Here is a 19,253-nt window from a genome sequence, read left to right on the forward strand (position 1 = left end):
GGCTATGGCCTACTGTGATAGACGCCATCCTGTGTATGAAGGCCAGTGGTGTTTCTGTATCTAGGTCCAGCCGGTACAAATTTAAATATATTGAAATAGGTCCATATGGTATAATTGCTAAGTAGTGGCTCTGGTCCCACAATTTGGTGGGAGGATTGTCAGGCCTGGTGAGGCTGGTGTGTCCTGGCTGGAGGATCTAACCTAATGGTTTTTATTTTTTGTTAATTTGGTCTGACCCTCCAGCCAGGACACACCAGCCTCACCAGGCGCCTGACAATCCTCCCACCAAATTGTGGGACCAGAGCCAGTACTTAGCAATTACACCATATGGACCTATTTCAATAAATTTGAATTTTTAGCAGTTGGACCTAGATACAGAAAGATCACTGGCCTTCATACACAGGATGGCGTCTATCACAGTAGGCCATAGCCGCCCCCTTAGGGTTCCCCAGATACATACTCCTTCCCTAATATATACCTTCTACTCAATCAGCGACCTCAACCAGGGTATTTTCCATATCTTGCCAAGTACCTTGTCCTTACGGAATGATACTTACTCATAATGTTGCTCGGTGTGATTAAGGGTAAGACCAGTTGGGCGAAACGTAATTCATTTCAGAGGTCGCCATGTGTCTAAATACACAAAAAAAAATTGCCTTCCAAATTTAAGTGTGCAGCAATTTTTTGGACTTCATGATATATGGGCTTTGACCCACTTTGTTAGCACCTTACCTTTTATACCGTGTGCTCGCCATTTTTTCCACTAATTGTACTCCCGAATGAGTATGACAGCTTGATATATTTCCATGTGCCTGTCAATTATGGGTCGGGAGATGTGCGGCCAGTCTGTGCATTGTGACCCGCGATCCTTCTTGTGGTGACTCTCTTTTGGGGCTCTTTCCACTTGCGATTTTCATGTGCGAGTGCAATCCGATAAAACATCGGATCGCACTCGCACCAGTGTTAATCAATGAGGCAGTGTCCTCTTGCCTTTTATTTCTCGTCACGAATCGTGCTCTTGTTGCAATCGAAGCATGTAGCATTTGGCAGTGAGTCTTGGCTCACGCACCCCCATACAAGTCTATGGGTGCGTGTGAAACATGCATGTTATGCGACTGCAGTGCAGTGCACGCAAAGACAGACAGCGTAGGAGAAGGGGAGAAAGTGCTCCCTCCATCTTCTCTGCAGCTGTGATACGATCACAAGATCAGATCACCGTCGCATGACCCTCAGCTGATGCTCGCAGCAGAGGGTCATTAGCATATAACTTCCGATGTTCTCACAACACAAGTGAAAAAGAGCCCTTACTCTATAGTTTCAAGTTTCCGAAGAATGAAAGGTGCATAAAGTCAGTCTCATAGAAAATGTCATCCACACAGGGCTGAGAAGGATGACGGCGACTGCACAAGAAGGAGGCGCCGAATTGAGACCCGTGACTCCCAATGGACCAGAACACCCCCAGGTGAGTATAATAAAGTGTTTTTTACGTTCTACACAGCGACCTGGGCTCTTATATACCGTATTCTAGAATGCTGTATATAAGGGATCACTGGTGGTGGCCGCAGCTTATAGGGGAAAATACTGGTGACAGGTTCCCTTTAATTATGCAAATTGGTTTTATGTGATTACACCATGTGCAAAATCCACCAGTGACGTCCCGCCGTAATCTATGGGACGGTTTATGTCAGTGATTTTTTTATGGACTGAGTGGTCCGTGCAAAATCGGCAAGACATATCCGATATCGGCAATGAAAGTCAATAGGTCCATGAAAAAGAGTTGCCATCCCTGTGCCGTCCGTTTTTCACCGACTGATCGAGAGAAGGTGGAGAATTTTTATTTTTAATTCCTGATGAGGTTTTAAAAAATGTCTTTTGGAAAAAACAAAAGTGGAATATGCTCAAAACTGGGCGATATCAAAGAAAAAGGCAGAAATCAGAAAAAAGTAACCAAAAAAATTCAAAAACTTCTGAAAGTTTCAAGAAACAAAAACTTAAAAAAAAAACAAAACAAAAACAACAGCGTTTCTTGAAGCTGAAAAACGTTTCCCGCATCCATAAAACTCTTGGGATCGCCCCGTAGAGACTTTTCTGGCGCAGTTTTCATTGCCGGATCGGCAACCAAATCCTGGACGGTTTTAGCACTAGGGCACAGATTCCGCAGCATTGGATTTTAAGGTTTTTTTTGGGGGGGGTTCCAAGTGTTTGAGGGAATTTAAAGATGAGCAATCTCTCCTGCAAAATTGTGCTTGGCCCCTGGGAAATGCCTGCTGGCAGGAATAGCTGCACCATATTCACACACGTGACTTTGCCCTGACAATGCCGCAGACCCCGTATTCGGACGCAGACGTTTGCGCTGCGCCCTTCCTGACCGGGCAGAGCAGGAATATCCGAGCAGCGCGAGGTTCCCGGGGCCGCCACTAGGGGGCGCTGCGGTGAAGGCGGCACTTGGCGTACCCTCCTCGGGTCGTTGTGTACTACCCTGTCCGAAGATCACGTGACGGTCGCAAAACGTCGTCCAGTGCGACAGCGTGACACGCAAACGGTGCGACAGGCGCGGAGTACGGGCGGCGGTAGTCGGAGGGGGTCTGAGGGCTGCGGGCTGGGGCAGGGAGAGGGCGGAGGAGGCGGCGCTGCCATTCCCTGCTGGTTTCCTGTATCCCCGCTTCCTCTCGGTTTCCCAGCGCTTCTCTTCATGTGAGGAGGGGGCACTTCTCTCCCGCCCCTGTGTGCTCGGAGCCGCCCTCCATTCCCCAGGTGCTCGGACAGGAGCAGCCGGAACCGCGATGGCGTCCAACACGGACAGGGAGATCATCCTGACCGACTACCAGGTGAGGGGCCCGGGGCGGGAGCTGCGGGGGACGGGAGCCGCCGAGCTGCCCGGTGTGTGCTGCCTCCGACCGGAGGGGAAGTTACTGTGTGAGCGGCCGTGAGTTGTGCAGAACTTGTGTAGCGAGAGACGGAGCGTCCTGCAGGCAGGGGCTGCCATCAATGAATGACAGGCACAGGCCTCCTCCCGGGGCAGCTGCCAGGACAGGCGGCAGCAGAGTGCCCCCGGGGGAAGGAGGGAGAGCCGGCAGCAGAGTGCCCCCGGGGGGAAGGAGAGCCGGCAGCAGAGTGCCCCCGGGGGGGAGGAGGGAGAGCCGGCAGCAGAGTGCCCCCGGGGGAAGGAGGGAGAGCCGGCAGCAGAGTGCCCCCGGGGGAAGGAGGGAGAGCCGGCAGCAGAGTGCCCCCAGGGGGGAGGGAGAGCCGGCAGCAGAGTGCCCCCGGGGGGGAGGAGGGAGAGCCGGCAGCAGAGTGCCCCCGGGGGAAGGAGGGAGAGCCGGCAGCAGAGTGCCCCCGGGGAAAGGAGGGAGAGCCGGCAGCAGAGTGCCCCCGGGGGGAAGGAGAGCCGGCAGCAGAGTGCCCCCGGGGGGGAGGAGGGAGAGCCGGCAGCAGAGTGCCCCCGGGGGGGAGGAGGGAGAGCCGGCAGCAGAGTGCCCCCGGGGGGAAGGAGAGCCGGCAGCAGAGTGCCCCCGGGGGGGAGGAGGGAGAGCCGGCAGCAGAGTGCCCCCGGGGGAAGGAGGGAGAGCCGGCAGCAGAGTGCCCCCGGGGGAAGGAGGGAGAGCCGGCAGCAGAGTGCCCCCAGGGGGGAGGGAGAGCCGGCAGCAGAGTGCCCCCGGGGGGGAGGAGGGAGAGCCGGCAGCAGAGTGCCCCCGGGGGAAGGAGGGAGAGCCGGCAGCAGAGTGCCCCCGGGGAAAGGAGGGAGAGCCGGCAGCAGAGTGCCCCCGGGGGGAAGGAGAGCCGGCAGCAGAGTGCCCCCGGGGGGGAGGAGGGAGAGCCGGCAGCAGAGTGCCCCCGGGGGGGAGGAGGGAGAGCCGGCAGCAGAGTGCCCCCGGGGGGAAGGAGAGCCGGCAGCAGAGTGCCCCCGGGGGGGAGGAGGGAGAGCCGGCAGCAGAGTGCCCCCGGGGGGAAGGAGAGCCGGCAGCAGAGTGCCCCCGGGGGGGAAGGAGGGAGAGCCGGCAGCAGAGTGCCCCCGGGGGGAAGGAGAGCCGGCAGCAGAGTGCCCCCGGGGGGGGAGGAGGGAGAGCCGGCAGCAGAGTGCCCCCGGGGGGGAGGAGGGAGAGCCGGCAGCAGAGTGCCCCCGGGGGGGAGGAGGGAGAGCCGGCAGCAGAGTGCCCCCGGGGGGGAGGAGGGAGAGCCGGCAGCAGAGTGCCCCCGGGGGGGAGGAGGGAGAGCCGGCAGCAGAGTGCCCCCGGGGGGGAGGAGGGAGAGCCGGCAGCAGAGTGCCCCCGGGGGGGAGGAGGGAGAGCCGGCAGCAGAGTGCCCCATGAGTGGGGGGAACCGGCACTAGAGTGCAACAGGGGGGAGTGAGAAGGCACTAGAGTGCCCCAGTGGGGGGGTGGGGGCGCAGCACCAGAATGCCTCGGGGAGGGATGGGGGAGCGAACACCAGAGGGACCCGGGGAAAGCTGGAGGCAAAGTGCCCCCGGTGGGGGGGTGGGGACAGAGGCGGTGGCGGGGTGCACCCGGAGGGGTGGGGAGAGAGAGCAGGCGGCATCAGGGTGCCCCCGGTGGGGACAGAGGTGGTGGCGGGGTGCCTCCGGGGGGTGGGGAGAGAGCCGGCAGTGGCAGGGTGCCCCAGTGGGGGTAGTTGGGAGAGAGCCAGCGTCAGGCCGCTGCCGCCTATATCTACCACCCTCATCCCCGGCAGGGTGCCCCCGGGGCTGGTGAGGGTGGTAGAGATAGGCGGTGGTTCTGCCTCAATCTCTTCCGCCGTCTGTTGGGGAAATCATCTGGATCATTGGGGATGCTTATCACTTCCCACACCACCTCCAGACAATGGTCACAGGTGACTTTGTGTTGGGGCATTCTAATCCCACAGACTCCACACATAATTTTGTGATTCCCGAAAAGTTAAGGTCGTTCTTGTGGTCATCATAAGGCATCATTAGCGGGATCGTCTTGGAGCCGCAAGGCACAGGATACTGTTTCTTCTAATGTAACAAACTCCTCAGGTCTGACTTTTGGAACTAAGCTTCTAGTTTTCCATGCAGTTTGGGAGGGGTCCGGTGGTCTCCTCGCTGTGAGTAACATTCACGTAGGTAGAAGTGCAGGTATCCGGGGTCTTGTGCACTTGGTTATGTACCTATCCGGTGTCCAGAGAGACTGTCGGTCATTAGAAGTAATTAATTGGTTGTGTTGTCATTTATTAATAAGAGTTTTGCTTTAATTTGGTAATCATTGTGCCGCGTGATTTATTACTTTATTTTTATTACATTATTTTAGATTTCTAGGTTCATTCTTTATTTTATATTGCTTTTACATACAATCTAATTACTAGGTTCATTTGTATATTTTTGTATAATTTATTTTTATATATTGTACTTTTTATTTTTTAATCTTGTATATTATTTATTTCAGTAACATTTCCAGGGACATTGCTCATACGGCTCCTAGATGATCAGGCAGATATAATATTGCCTGCGTTTTCCTTGTGGTCGCCGAGTCTTCGGCTCACAATGGCGGTATAATTACAGATCATATAGTCAATTCTTTTCTAGTAAGACATGACTGGTCTCTGACCATCATTATATAGGGTAGTGTGCACTGTCTGTATTGATTCCTGCTTGAACTTCTGTTATTATTGATCGGCTTATGGTAGATCGCTTCTCAGCGTAGGCACCCTGCATTTTTTTTTTTTCTCGACTACACAATCTCCGTCCTAAAGGAAACAGAATATAATACACTTAAATCATTCATCTGACTAGCCCATTCGCTTTAATTTGTCCATGTTTTGTCCGTTTAGCCGAGATCTCCGGTCTGGATGAGTGCTCAGTCCGGCTGACGATGAGTTACAATGTGTGTGTAGTTTTATTAACTCTTTTACGGCAGAGGTGGTGCAGTATTGCGGTTTACAGTGGATGATGGCTTTTATTATTTGCCTCATTATTGGACGCTTAGACATTAGCTTCCTTCCTTTTTGCCTGTGTGCGTTACTTCCTTGTTCTTTAAGGAATCCCAATGTGAACGTCGTTAAAGCAGGTGTTTTTTCTTTTTTTTTTTTTTTTCTCGGGAGATGTCACAAGAAGTAACCCATCCTTTGTTTTGGTCTGTGGTCCTGGTAACCTTGTCTATAAACCTCATAGTCCAGGTGTAAGATTCTTTGTGCCCGGACCACTTTTTGCATTGTGATTCTTGTATCTCGATCCTCTTCTTGGGTGTTTGTGACCCGTTTGCTTTTGGAAAATTATAAGCTGCTCTGAAAAGGGAAGCCAATCGCCAGACCAAATTCAATTAAAGGATGAGAGTAAAGCCACTTGTGCCGCAAGGCACCTGTGTACATCAGAAGGAGCAGGCCGTCTTGCATCATTACTTCTAGTTTCAGTAGACGCAAGAAATTTTATATACATTTTGTCCTTTCACACTCTACACCTCCTGTGTATGGGTCAGTGATTTGGCTTTTTGTGGAGTGTTGCTTTTGACTTCTAAGGCTATGTGCCCACAGGAGTTTGTACTTGCGGGTGTATCCGCAGGTACGGCCGCAGGTTTCCCGCAGCTGCTCGCCGGAATCCGCAGCTATTTTTAGCTGCGGTAGTACAGCGAAATAGCTGCGGTAAACCTGCGGACATTCCTGCGGCTTACCTGCGGAAGTCCCGGCCTCTATCTCCATAGTGGAGAGCTGGGATTTTTGCAGGTAATTCTGCAGAAATAATTGACATGCAATTACGTGCGGCTGCGGGACATCCACAGCCGCACATAACCGCAGCATGGACACAGCACTCCCCATGTCCCATAGGATAACATTGGGAGTGTCTGTACATGCTGAAACCTGTGAATTTATCTGGAAAATCCGCGGATTTTCTGCAGATAAATCCGCAGGTTTAATCTCCTGTGGGCACACAGCCCAAGGGTGCTTTCACATCAGCGTTTTTTTGCCGGTTGGCAAAAAGAAACGCAAAACGCATGTGACTGGATCCTGTGGATTGACTGTTGAATGCGTGCAACTGCAATTGTTATTTTAGTAGATCCTTCTACATAAGATTTGATGCGGCAGGGAAAGAAAGGCAGAAAGAAAGAGACTGCTTTCTGGGCATGCTCAGTACAGAAAACCAGATCATGTCTAGCAGGGTCCGGCGACTTCCGGGAATGCAGGATTCGGCATCCATTGAAGTACATTGCAGGTACCGCCGCAATCTAACGGATCCATTGACAGTATTTTGCCCGAGGACAAAAACGCAACAAGTAGCATTTTTGAAACGCGGTAAAATACCGCAAAACAACGGGCCCTGTGTATGCCGCATGTAACCACATCTTTCTGCGATTCCATTGCAAATGCATTGAAATGACAACGCATTTGTAAAGGATCCGGTTTGTGTTTTTTTTGGTTTTTTTTTGTTTTTTTTTTTGCTGACTGGCAAAAAAAACGCTGATGTGAAAGCAGCCTTAGGCTATGTGCGCACGTGTGCGTAATTCATGCAGTTACGCTGCGCTCTGCAGCGCAGCGTAACTGCATGCGTCCTGCGTCCCCTGCACAATCTATGGAGATTGTGCAGGGGCCGTGCGCACGTGGCGTCTTAGAGCGCAGCGCTTCGGCTGCTGCCCGGAGCGCGCGTTCTAAGAAGTGACATGTCACTTCTTCCGTGCGCTTTGCCGGCAGCTCCTGCTCTGTCTATGGCAGGAGCTGCAGGCAGAGCGCATGGAATCGGCTTTTTTTTTTTTCTTTCACTACGGACATTTTCTGCAGCGATTTGAAGCGCACGTGTGCTCTTCAGATCGCTGCAGAAATATCTGCAGTGACTGTACGCAACGTGCGCACATAGCCTTAGCCCTTCTAAGCACTGATTCACATGCCCATGGCCATCCTGCAACCACAAATCTCAAAACTACCAGCCCCATACAAGTCGATTTGGCTGATAGTCCAAATCACAAGACTAAAACATCGGGCCTGGGATTGTATTGGTAGTGCAGACAAGAAAAATGTCTGCCATGTGGTTGTGTGAATTAGCCGTAAAGGCATAAGAGATGAGCCTTGTTCATCGGTCACAGTAGCCCATGACTGCTGGACGGGAGCCTTGTGAGCCTCTTTCATACCAGCGTCCCCTACTCTGATAACAATGATGTTGCTTTGGGGCTACAAATCGCAGGAGGCACCAGAGATTCCAACGGTTTGGAGGTGGTTCCCGGTGCTCCTATCCGGCATCCACGGACTACCAACAGAGCTGCTAGACACCAGCCATGCAAAAGTATTCACTTATCTCTAAACCAAAACGCTCCACAAAGTAGAGCACCATTTAGGTTCCATGTACTGGGTACAACTTTTCTGATGATCTATTAACTGTTGCGTGCAGAGGTGATCCCATTACCTGTATAGGTGACGGATGCAGGATTAGTTGGGGTCCAATGATGGGGGCTGTGGTGAATAGAGCGCTATTATGTTGATGCATGACCAATGCTCCATTTATTGTCTATGAGATCAGTAATTCGTAGAGAGTGAATGGAACGGACACATACACACTCCTGTGCCATTCACCTGGTGGACATGGGACCTGTGTGCCTAGGATGACTCCCGGCCATCTGATGGTCACTTTCATCAGAAAATGATGTTCTTCATTGCCGGTGAGGATCACCAATGACTGCACTCTGAAACTGGCATTAATAGCTGCAGTGCATATCTCTGGAGGAGACATTTGCCGGTCTTGTCATCGATAAAGCTTTTTAATATAAGATAGATGTTAAACAGCTTTATCTTCTCCATGCACGTTGCCCAAATGAAGTTATAGTCATTTAGAAGCTGTAATTTCCACTAGAATCTTAAGTGACTCTACGTTGGCACTTACGGATGTGATGCTATAATAATCTTGTCTTGATGAAGGCTCTTTAAAATCTTGTCTTTTTATGGTAAAACCATAAGTGTGAATACGTCATAGACTTGTAGGTTTTGTGTCTTCTGTGTCCCGGGATATTTATATTCTTGGTAAACTTCCTGTTTATTGTTGATGTGCTTTATGGTTTCCTTGCCATTTGCCTGTCAGTCTTTGCCTAGTTTGTATAACTGACCCTAGTCCTGTTTGATTTGGTCATTTCTTTTTTTTTTTTTTTTATCAAGATCAGATATCGGGGGGGGGATATCACTAGGATCGGCGGGGGTCTGACCAATATTGCCTCTGTCATTTGCTAAAATACATCCGCTCTACTCTGCTTTTCCAGGCAAGCCTATAATGTGGGGCCATATGGCTGCCCAGTAAAAGCTAAGGCGAGCCAACGGTAACAGAGTGGAAATGGGATTTCCAGTTCTACTGGGCTAAACTTGCAGTGTCATAGGGATGTATGGTGTGGAAGTTCTGATCAGTACAACCATAAGGTCCATATAATACATCTGTAATACGTCCTATTAGTTCTCCGTTAATACTTGGAATCTATATGAATTTTTTGAGCACATAAGAATTTTTCATTCCCCTGTATCTATACGCACCAACAACACTGGTTGGACAGAATACATTGTCACATTTTATTGATTGAGAATTCCAGTACTCAATACCTTTTCAGGAGGAATAACAGAGGAACTGCCCGTATGTTCTGTACTTCATGGGAAATACAAATATTTATTAACGTAACATGTCAGCTTTCTATTAGTGTGTGTGTGTGTGTGTATGTGTATGTATGTGAATATATATATATATTTGAGCAGGTGTGCTCAAAATGGAAATGTTCAATATTTCAACACCCTTGATTTTTTTTATTTTCTTTAAAGAAGCATTCCTATTATGTCTTCATTATTATTTTACTAAACCTTTTGTACATGTGTTCTGTAAAGGGTGATATACACGAGATGACGGATCGTGCGATGCATCGTCTGAGTCACGGTTTTCGTGACGCACATCCGGCATCATACACGACATCGTCTCGTGTGAAACCTCTGAGCGACGCAGTATCGCTCACAAATTGTGAGTCGTGTACTCGCCGCTCCGTTTCATAATATTGTTTATTTTTACTTGTGCCGGTTGTTTATCGTTCCCATGGTAGCACACGGCGCTCAGTGTGACACCACGGGAGCGATGAACTCTGCTTACCTGCGTCCCACGGCTCCCGCTGGCTATGCGGAAAGAAAGAGGTGGGCGGGATGTTTACATCCCGCTCATCTCCGCCCCTCCTCTTCTATTGGCCGGCAGCTGTGTGACGTCGTTGTGACGCCGAACGTCCCTCCCCATTCAGGAAGTGGACGTGCGCCGCCCACAGCAAGGTCGCTCAGCATGTAAGTACGTGTGACAGGGGTTTCACGACTTTGTGCGAGATGGACAGCGATTTACCCGTGACGCACAAACGACGGGGGCGGGTACGATCGATTGTGAAATCGCACAATCGGTCGTCCCGTGTAAAGCAGGCTTAAGTATAAGCAAATACTGACCGATCCCCATGTACCCCGGTTTCCAGCGCCGCTCCAGTCCTCTTCTCAGTCATGACTACAGTTTCCCACCTTCCGGATCACACAAAGGTTGATGCATGCTCTGGAAGTCACTTTTACAATGTAAATCTATGGATCATCTGAATGAGGCTTCATCAACTTACATTGTAAGACCATAGAATCTATCATCCGAGAGAAACGAGTGGATTTATTGTAATGACACTCTGATCAAACTCTGATCAGTGTCAGCGTAGCGTGATCTGACTCTCAGATGATCGCACAGTGTGAGGAGAAGGTGGAGGAAGTTTGTTCTCCATCTTCTCCGTGTGCTCTGGTCCTATCATTGGAGAGAATCCTCCTGAGCCAGTGGAAAGCAGACTGTGCAGTCCAATGTTTTGCATGCACCCATTGACTTTCATGGTCAAGTCTCATCCAGTTGACGCTTATAATCACAGCATCCTGCAAATTTTATTTTTTCTCATGCGGAATTGGGATGAAAGTTTGCCAAGATAAAGAATAAAGATCTGCTATGAATTTTAGGTTTAGCAGTGAGGTCCTGCTATTATTTCAGTAGTGACCGCTTCTGGATCTTCACTGATGGGGCTTGGCCTTGCTATTTAAATATGCTGTCACTCTCTAACACTTTCCACACGTGCTCTGGTAACACATGACTAGGAGAGTGTGTGAAGGGCCCAGTCCTCTGATGGCCGCTTTATTCCGGGTCCCTGCCGCTCTGCTCTCAATCTAGTGTCAACACATGATCAGATCAAAGACTGAAAGCAAAGCGTCAGGGGCTTGAAATGGAGCAGCGATCAGTGGATGGTGGCACATGACTTCGGCACTAAATTAGTAAATTGTATAGATAGTGATTTACAGCTGATTTGGGTATAACAAGGAAAATCTAATGTTGTATTGGTAATGATCCATTACTAGCCGCACAGTTTTCTGTTGCACTGCCAGCCATGTGTCCCTACCTACATAGCTGTATCCAAATGAGCTTTCAGCAAAATGTTAGGGTATGTGCGCACGTTGCGTACTAGCCCAGCACCGTAAAAGGTGCGCTTCAGAGCGCAGCTGAAAAGCTCCGTTCTGAAGCGCATGGTGCCGGCGAGAACGTGCGCTCTGCCTGCAGCTCCTGCCATAGACAGAGCAGGAGCTGCCAGCAAAGCGCACGGAAGAAGTGACATGTCACTTCTTTTTGCGCAGCGCTTCGGCTACTGCCGAAGCGCTGCGCTCTGAGACGCCACGTGCGCACGGCCCCTGCACAATCTCCATAGACTGTGCAGGGGACGCAGGACGCATGTAGTTACGCTGCGCTGCAAAGCGCAGCGTAACTGCATGAATTTACGCAACGTGCGCACATAGCCTTACGGTGGAACCTTGGTTTACGACTAACTTGGTTTGAGAGCGTTTTGCAAGACGAGCAAAGCTTTTTACAAATTTGTAACTTGGTTTAAGAGCAATGCTTTGCAATAAGAGCAATTTCCCACCGTGCACACTTCCGGTTCTATCCTTTCATCGCTCTCTGACCCTTTGTGGAGGTAATTTTCTGTCCATATGTACTGTATACAGTACACCATTGTACAGTACAGTATATACTATATAGCATGTCTATCAATTTGCATGTGTGGATACAGTAGTGTACTCTTTTGGCTAACCAGTGCAGCACATTGCTTATACTGTATCTCCCCACACCAACAATTCTATTGGAAGCTAATATGTAGTTTAATTTGTTTTGCTTTTTACTGTACAGTATTTTGTATTAGTGTACTGTAATAATTTTATATGAATACAGGACATTATTTTGTATTACTGTAATAAGTTTGTATAAATACAGTAAATATTGTTGGGTTGTGGAACGGATTGTCTGCGTTTCAATTATTTTCTATGGGTAAATTCGCTTTGATATAAGAGTAACTTGGTTTAAGAGCACACTCCTGGAACAAATTATGCTCGTAATCCAAGGTTCCACTGTTATTTCATCTGTTTGGTAACCGGGTTCAATTGGAGGAACTGTTTGGATGATGATTAGTGATGAGCGGGCACTGCCATGCTCGGGAGCTTTGTACTCGTAACAAGCAGTTGGCCGCTCGGATAGGCACGACTCATTTATCCGAGTGTAATGGAACTCAATGGGGGACATAAGCATTTTTCCTGAAGATTTCCTAGAAAAATGCTTGAGTGAGTCCCCATTGACTTCCATTATACTTGGTACACGAGTTGCGTCCATCCGAGCGTCCATGCTCATTACAAGACCCTGAGCCATGGTACTGCTCTCTTATCACTGGTGAAGATATTTAATCAATACAAGGTGCAGACAACAAACATCATTATTATCCAGTGATGACAATGGCCGAGCTGTGACAACTCTTGTCTTTTTCATGACAAATAAAGGATTGTCGTACATGGTATTTAAAGGGAGTTATATAATATTCCAGGAGTATTTCATGTCTCTTGCCCGGTTTTACACATCCACCTTTCGTGGTCTGCGTACGGACAGACTGCAGGTCTCCTGCCCAAATTCAAGGACCTCATGGGAATATATGAGGCGGCTGGGTTGGATCAGGCGACCAGTGACCGGTCCATACATCGTGGTCTGTACTGGGATGATGAAACCAGTCTAAGGAAACAACCCCACTAAAGTTTGATTAGGGTAGGCTTGGATGACACACTATCAATCTAGGACCTGCGGATCCGATTGGCAAACCATAACTGAACCTGGATTATAGTACTATATGGACTTCAGCATCGAATGCAAGGATTCGGCTGAGATATCAAAGACTACCTAAGGAAGGAATCCAGCTTGGGACAGTCCAGTCCAGTCCCCGGACTACAAGCTTTGCGGCCCTCAGACAGCTTCCTAAATCTGGTGTTATTCCATTCTCGGTGGGTGCCCGCTGAAAGCGGGGTGCTGCTGGTTTGGAGTAAGTAGCCCTGGAAGCTCTGAGGCACGGACATTCTAATCCCTGGTGAGCCAGCGGAAGGGTGAGAAACTATTGCCGGTTACATTCTGTGGTTTTGCTGGTTATGTGCTATGTGACGTTAATTGTTTGGGGATCCAATAAAGTCTTAATATTGTGGTTCCCGCACCCTGTGTTGTCTGAGTAGTGTTCCGCCCATGGATAAGGAGGTTGGGCGTTAAGTTGGGATGAGCCCTGGGCCTTGCTGTCTTTCTAAAGGCGGCCGGGCCAGCGGACGAGAGCACCCACTGACCCCCGTGTCTCCACATATCCTCAGGAGGTGTATGCCGGCAGTGGTCACAGTCAGGATGACTGTCTGGGCATCTGTCCTCCATAGGGACCCATAGTAAAATATATTTCTGTGCAGTAAAGTTCAGTCCGTTGCTGTTTCCTATAGAGTTAACAGTGTGAAATGCATAACTGCCACGGAGGCCAAAAGAGCGTACCTGTGGTCATCATCTGGGTAAATGACTGCCTATCATAACATTAAAGTATACTTCAGGGAAATGCTCCCGACATATAGGCTAAGTGCACAGATTAGTGCAGTGCTGTGTATTCACCCTTTGTACATGGAGCTGCAGTATGGAGCCAGCGCTGCATCCATAGGATCAGAACCACTCACAATGTAATCAATTACGCAGGACAGAAATAAAAGCTTTCCGAGATCACCGCTTCAAGCAGCAGCACTGGCTACATGTGCTTTTTTTATTTTTAGCCAAAAAACTAGAAGTGGAGGCAAAAAAGGGGAAGCACAGTCCAGTCTAGAAGTTTTTGGATGGTGACAGAATTTCTAAATTTTGCCTCCGTGCAGTGATGTACTGATATGTATCTGGCCTTAGGCTGCATTCACATGTCCATGATTTCCGGGCCAGTCTGCTGACCCAAACGCAAAAGCCTTAGGAGACCCACGAACATGTGGCTGTGACCTTGCTAAAAGCAGAAAGGGCCCAGAAATGACTGATGACAGCTGACGTAAAGACCCTGCAAAGTGTTTCTAGAAAGGAGGCTCAGTATTTGGTGACGTCTTTGTGCTCATTGACTGCGAAGTGTTTACATCCAAGAATTAGAAATAATATAATGAACTTACCATTGTCCAATCCCTTTTTAAGCTTGTGAAAATGGAGGGACTACATGAAATCTGTCTTTACTTCCGATTTGGTTAATGCAACATTTTTTTTTTTCCTACAATTATTAATGTTTTCTGCGTTTTTTACAAAAAAGAATAGCAAAACAACATCATCATCACACGTGTTACATATCAATTTGTCTAAAATCCAATGCACTGGAGAACATAGAACGTTTTGTAATTAATCCGCTCAATATTGAATATTCTTCCGACCTAAAAGTATAAATGTTTCTTTTTTAATACTTTTCCTCTTTAACATCCAGTGCATCATATGTTGTCAGACTTCCTTGTCTGAACTGGACCTAAAGTAATTTTGCACGTACATCTACAGTACAGACAAAGTTTGGAGACACCTTCTCATATCTAGAACAACTGTTAAGAGGAGACTTTGTGCAGCAGGCCTTCATGGTAAAATAGCTGCTAGGAAACCACTGCTAAGGACAGGCAACAAGCAGAAGAGACTTGTTTGGGCTAAAGAACACAAGGAATGGACATTAGACCAGTGGAAATCTGTGCTTTGGTCTGATGAGTCCAAATTTGAGATCTTTGGATCCAACCACCGTGTCTTTGTAGAAAAGGTGAATGGATGGACTCTACATGGCTGGTTCCCACCGTGAAGCATGGAGGAGGAGGTGTGATGGTGTGGGGGTGCTTTGCTGGGGACACTGTTGGGGATTTATTCAAAATTGAAGGCATACAGAACCAGCATGGCTACCACAGCATCTTGCAGCGGCGTGCTATTCCATCCGGTTTGCGTTTAGTTGGACCATCATTTATTTTTCAACAGGTCAATGACCCCAAACACACCTCCAGGCTGTGTAAGGGCTATTTGACTAAGAAGGAGAGTGATGGGGTGCTACGCCAGATGACCTGGCCTCCACAGTCACCAGACCTGAACCCAATCGAGATGGTGTCGGGTGAGCTGGACCGCAGAGTGAAGGAAAAAGGGCCAACAACTGCTAAGCATCTCTGGGAACTCCTTCAAGACTGTTGGAAAACCATTTCCGGTGACTACCTCTTGAAGCTCATCAAGAGAATGCCAAGAGTGTGCAAAGCAGTAATCAAAGCAAAAGGTGGCCACTTTGAAGAAACTAGAATATAAGACATATTTTCAGTTGTTTCACACTTTTTTAAGTATTTTATTCCACATGTGTTAATTCATAGTTTTGATGCCTTCAATGTGAATCTACAATTTTCAGAGTCATGAAAATAAAGAAAACTCTTTGAATGAGAAGGTGTGTCCAAACTTTTGGTCTGTACTGTATGTGCCTAAAGTTTGGATAAGAACATAGCCTGGATTGGGAAATAGCATGGCCATGCTGCGTGTCAACTAGCGATGAGTGAGCACTGCCGTGCTTGGTACTCGTAATGGGCAGTCAGATGCTCGGATGGGTGTGACTTGTGTACCCGAGTATAACGGAAGTCGATGGGGATCTCAAGCATTTTAACGGGAGCTTTTCGGAAAAATGCTCGTGTTCCCCATTGACTTCCATTTCTTTGGTACACGAGTGGGGCCAGTCCGAACAATGAAATGCTCATTACGAGTACTGAGCCCCCAAGCATAGTAGTGCTCGCTCATAACTAGTGATGAGTACTGCGCATAATAGTGCCCGCTCATCACCAGTTACGAGTACAGAGCATAGTAGTGCTCGTTCATCACTAGTTACGAGTACTGAGCACCTGAGCATGGTAGTGCTCGTTCATCACTAGTTACGAGTACAGAGCACCTGAGCATGGTAGTGCCCGCTCATCACTAGTTACGAGTACTGAGCACTGAGTATGGTAGTGCTCGTTCATCACTAGTTACGAGTACAGAGCAACCGAGCATGGTAGTGCTCGCTCATCACTAGTTACGAGTACCGAGCACCCGAGCATGGTAGTGCTCGCTCATCACTAGTTACGAGTACAGAGCACCTGAGCATGGTAGTGCTCGCTCATCACTAGTTACGAGTACAGAGCACCTGAGCATGGTAGTGCTCGTTCATCACTAGTTACGAGTACTGAGCACCTGAGCATGGTAGTGCTCGTTCATCACTAGTTACGAGTACTGAGCACCTGAGCATGGTAGTGCTCGCTCATCACTAGTTACGAGTACAGAGCACCCGAGCATGGTAGTGCTCGTTCATCACTAGTTACGAGTACAGAGCAACCGAGCATGGTAGTGCTCGCTCATCACTAGTTACGAGTACAGAGCACCTGAGCATGGTAGTGCTCGCTCATCACTAGTTACGAGTACAGAGCACCCGAGCATGGTAGTGCTCGTTCATCACTAGTTACGAGTACAGAGCACCCGAGCATGGTAGTGCTCGCTCATCACTAGTTACGAGTACAGAGCACTCGAGCATGGTAGTGCTCGCTCATCACTAGTTACGAGTACAGAGCACTCGAGCATGGTAGTGCTCACTCATCACTAGTTACGAGTACAGAGCACCTGAGCATGGTAGTGCTTGCTCATCACTAGTTACGAGTACTGAGCACCTGAGCATGGTAGTGCCCGCTCATCACTAGTTACGAGTACTGAGCACCCGAGCATGGTAGTGCCCGCTCATCACTAGTGTCAACACGATGCCATTCCAGCTGTGAGCAGAGTAATGCTCCCCATCTTCTTGCTGTGGGTGCATTGTTACGTTCTCTGATAATAAGATATGTACCGGTAAGTGAAGGCTTTTAGTACTAAGCAGCGTTCACAAATCCAGTAATCGTGTGTATGAAACAGATCCAGCAGCGGCAATCCATTCTCTTACCAAGACAAAAACGTTGTCCAGACTCTAGTTTTTGACAGGCTAAAAAAAACCCAAAAAACTGATTACACCTGGATGTTTAATATCTGGAGGACAGGTTAGTTTATTCTTTGCTTACCAGATCCATTTCAAAGGACTTATTGGACTTGTGAGCGGAGCCTTACCTGATGGCAGCTGCTGTGGGCTTTTTATTTTAATCTAGAATGCTGTGTCATTTGGAGCAATAAGTGTGTATTGTGAAGGCCATTTGTTGCTTGTTTGTTTCCATGTTGCACATATCTGTTTTATACTATTCTTTTTTTGATAAATATTTGGCTAGTGATTACATTGTATCATTTGTGTGAACAGCGTGTGCTGGTGGACTGTTTTTTTTTTTTCTGTTTCCCCTCTATCCTCTCCAAGTCAGTACAGCAGATGACCCAAACAGCTGACCGCACGCCACATGTCACCTTTTCATCTGCTAATTCCTCCCACAGGGCTGCAGCTATAACATGGATATAATCTAACCATAGAGATAACTGTTCTGCACCTCACAGGACAATACGACAAAAATCAGATCCATGTACCTCCAACTGTTAGGTGGCTTGCGTGCCCTAGTTGTGACATTTAGGGCTGCATTTGTTATATGAAAGCCACCAAACATTCCTAGTGGGAAAGAGACAATGTCTTCTTGTGGTGTAAGGCTATGTGCGCACGTTGCGTAATTACATACAGTTACGCTGCGCTTTGTAGCGCAGCGTAACTGCATGCGTCCTGCGTCCCCTGCATAATCTATGGAGCTTGTGCAGGAGCCGTGCGCACGTGGCGTCTTAGAGCGCAGCGGTTCGGCTGCTGCCCGAAGCGCGCGTTCTAAGAAGTGACATGTCACTTCTAGCGTGTGCTTTGCCGGCAGCCCCTGCTCTGTCTATGGCAGGAGCTTCATGCAGAGCGCACGTTCTCTGCCGGCACCATGCGCTTCAGAACGGAGCTTTTCAGCTGCGCTCTGAAGCACACCTTTTAGGTGCAGTGCAGAGCGCATAAGGCTCCGCTAACATTCCCGCCATAGCTCTCGTCATACAGCAGCGTGATCAACCCTATGGCTAAGTTCACACTTCCGTTATTTTGCATCAATCACAATCAGTTGTGTGACTGATGCAACGGATGCGTTGCAGATAGTGGCACAACGGATGTGACTGATGCTGCAAAAAAAGATCCGTTTATTTTATTTATTTTTTTTTTACTGTTTTACCGGCGGCCGGCTTTTGTGAACGATCAGCTAATCGTCCGGCGGCTGGCTGTGCGCGATCAGCTGATCATTTTGGCCGCTGGAACTGAATTTATAGTCATCATGGTTTTTTACTGTGCGCATGCTTACAGTAAAAAAAAAGATCCAACACACACAAAAAAGTTACATTCAGCTGATCCGTCACGCAACGCAGGGCCATCAGTCACAATCCATCGCTAATAGAAGCCTATGGGGAAAAAACGGATTCCTGCAAAATATTTTCCAGGATACCATAATTCCTCAAGGCGACGGATTGTGACTGATGCAAAACAACGCAATTGTGAACTTAGCCTAGGGGTTTGTTCACATAGGGCTTTTTTGGTAAGTTTTTGCTGTGTTTTTTAGCTGCAGATTTGCCTTAGTTTTATGCAAATCCATGCTAATAAAATGCTGCTTTTTACAGTCCCAGCAAAGTCTGAGATTTCAGAAATCTCATGCACACACACACATCTGCAGATTTTTTCCTAACTTTTGTCAAATGCCTGCGTTTTGCTGCAGATTTCAGAGAATGAGCATGTCACTTTTTTGCAGCGTTTTTGCAACGTTTTCCATTAATACAACCCATTTTGTAGAAATAACACCACTAAAAACGCACCAAAAACGCAGATGACTCAAAGGAGATTTCCTACCACAAGATCATGTTTTGGTCAGGAAAAAAACTTACCAAAAAAGCCCTTTGTGAATATAGCCTTAAACGTCCGGGCGGGTTGCATATTAGCCTGCAGTAACATTGTAAAATGTCCCAGCATAGTAGAGCAACTGTGTAAGATCCTGCATCTGCG

At 48.3% G+C, this 19,253-nt stretch overlaps 1 protein-coding gene across 1 annotated transcript in view; it reads left to right on the forward strand.

Moving 5' to 3' along the window:
• The first annotated feature begins 2,603 nt into the window (after nt 1–2,603).
• PKN2 (protein kinase N2) overlaps nt 2,604–19,253 on the forward strand; it is a 189,236-nt gene continuing 172,586 nt past the window's right edge. Inside the window, exon 1 of the mRNA XM_075322303.1 lies at nt 2,604–2,828. Within this exon, the coding sequence (XP_075178418.1) occupies nt 2,784–2,828 (45 nt within the window). The 5' untranslated portion in view covers nt 2,604–2,783. The remainder of the gene's footprint in view (nt 2,829–19,253) is intronic.

This window comes from Anomaloglossus baeobatrachus, chromosome 8 (assembly GCF_048569485.1).
Source record: "Anomaloglossus baeobatrachus isolate aAnoBae1 chromosome 8, aAnoBae1.hap1, whole genome shotgun sequence".
Classification (NCBI taxonomy): Eukaryota; Metazoa; Chordata; class Amphibia; order Anura; family Aromobatidae; genus Anomaloglossus; species Anomaloglossus baeobatrachus.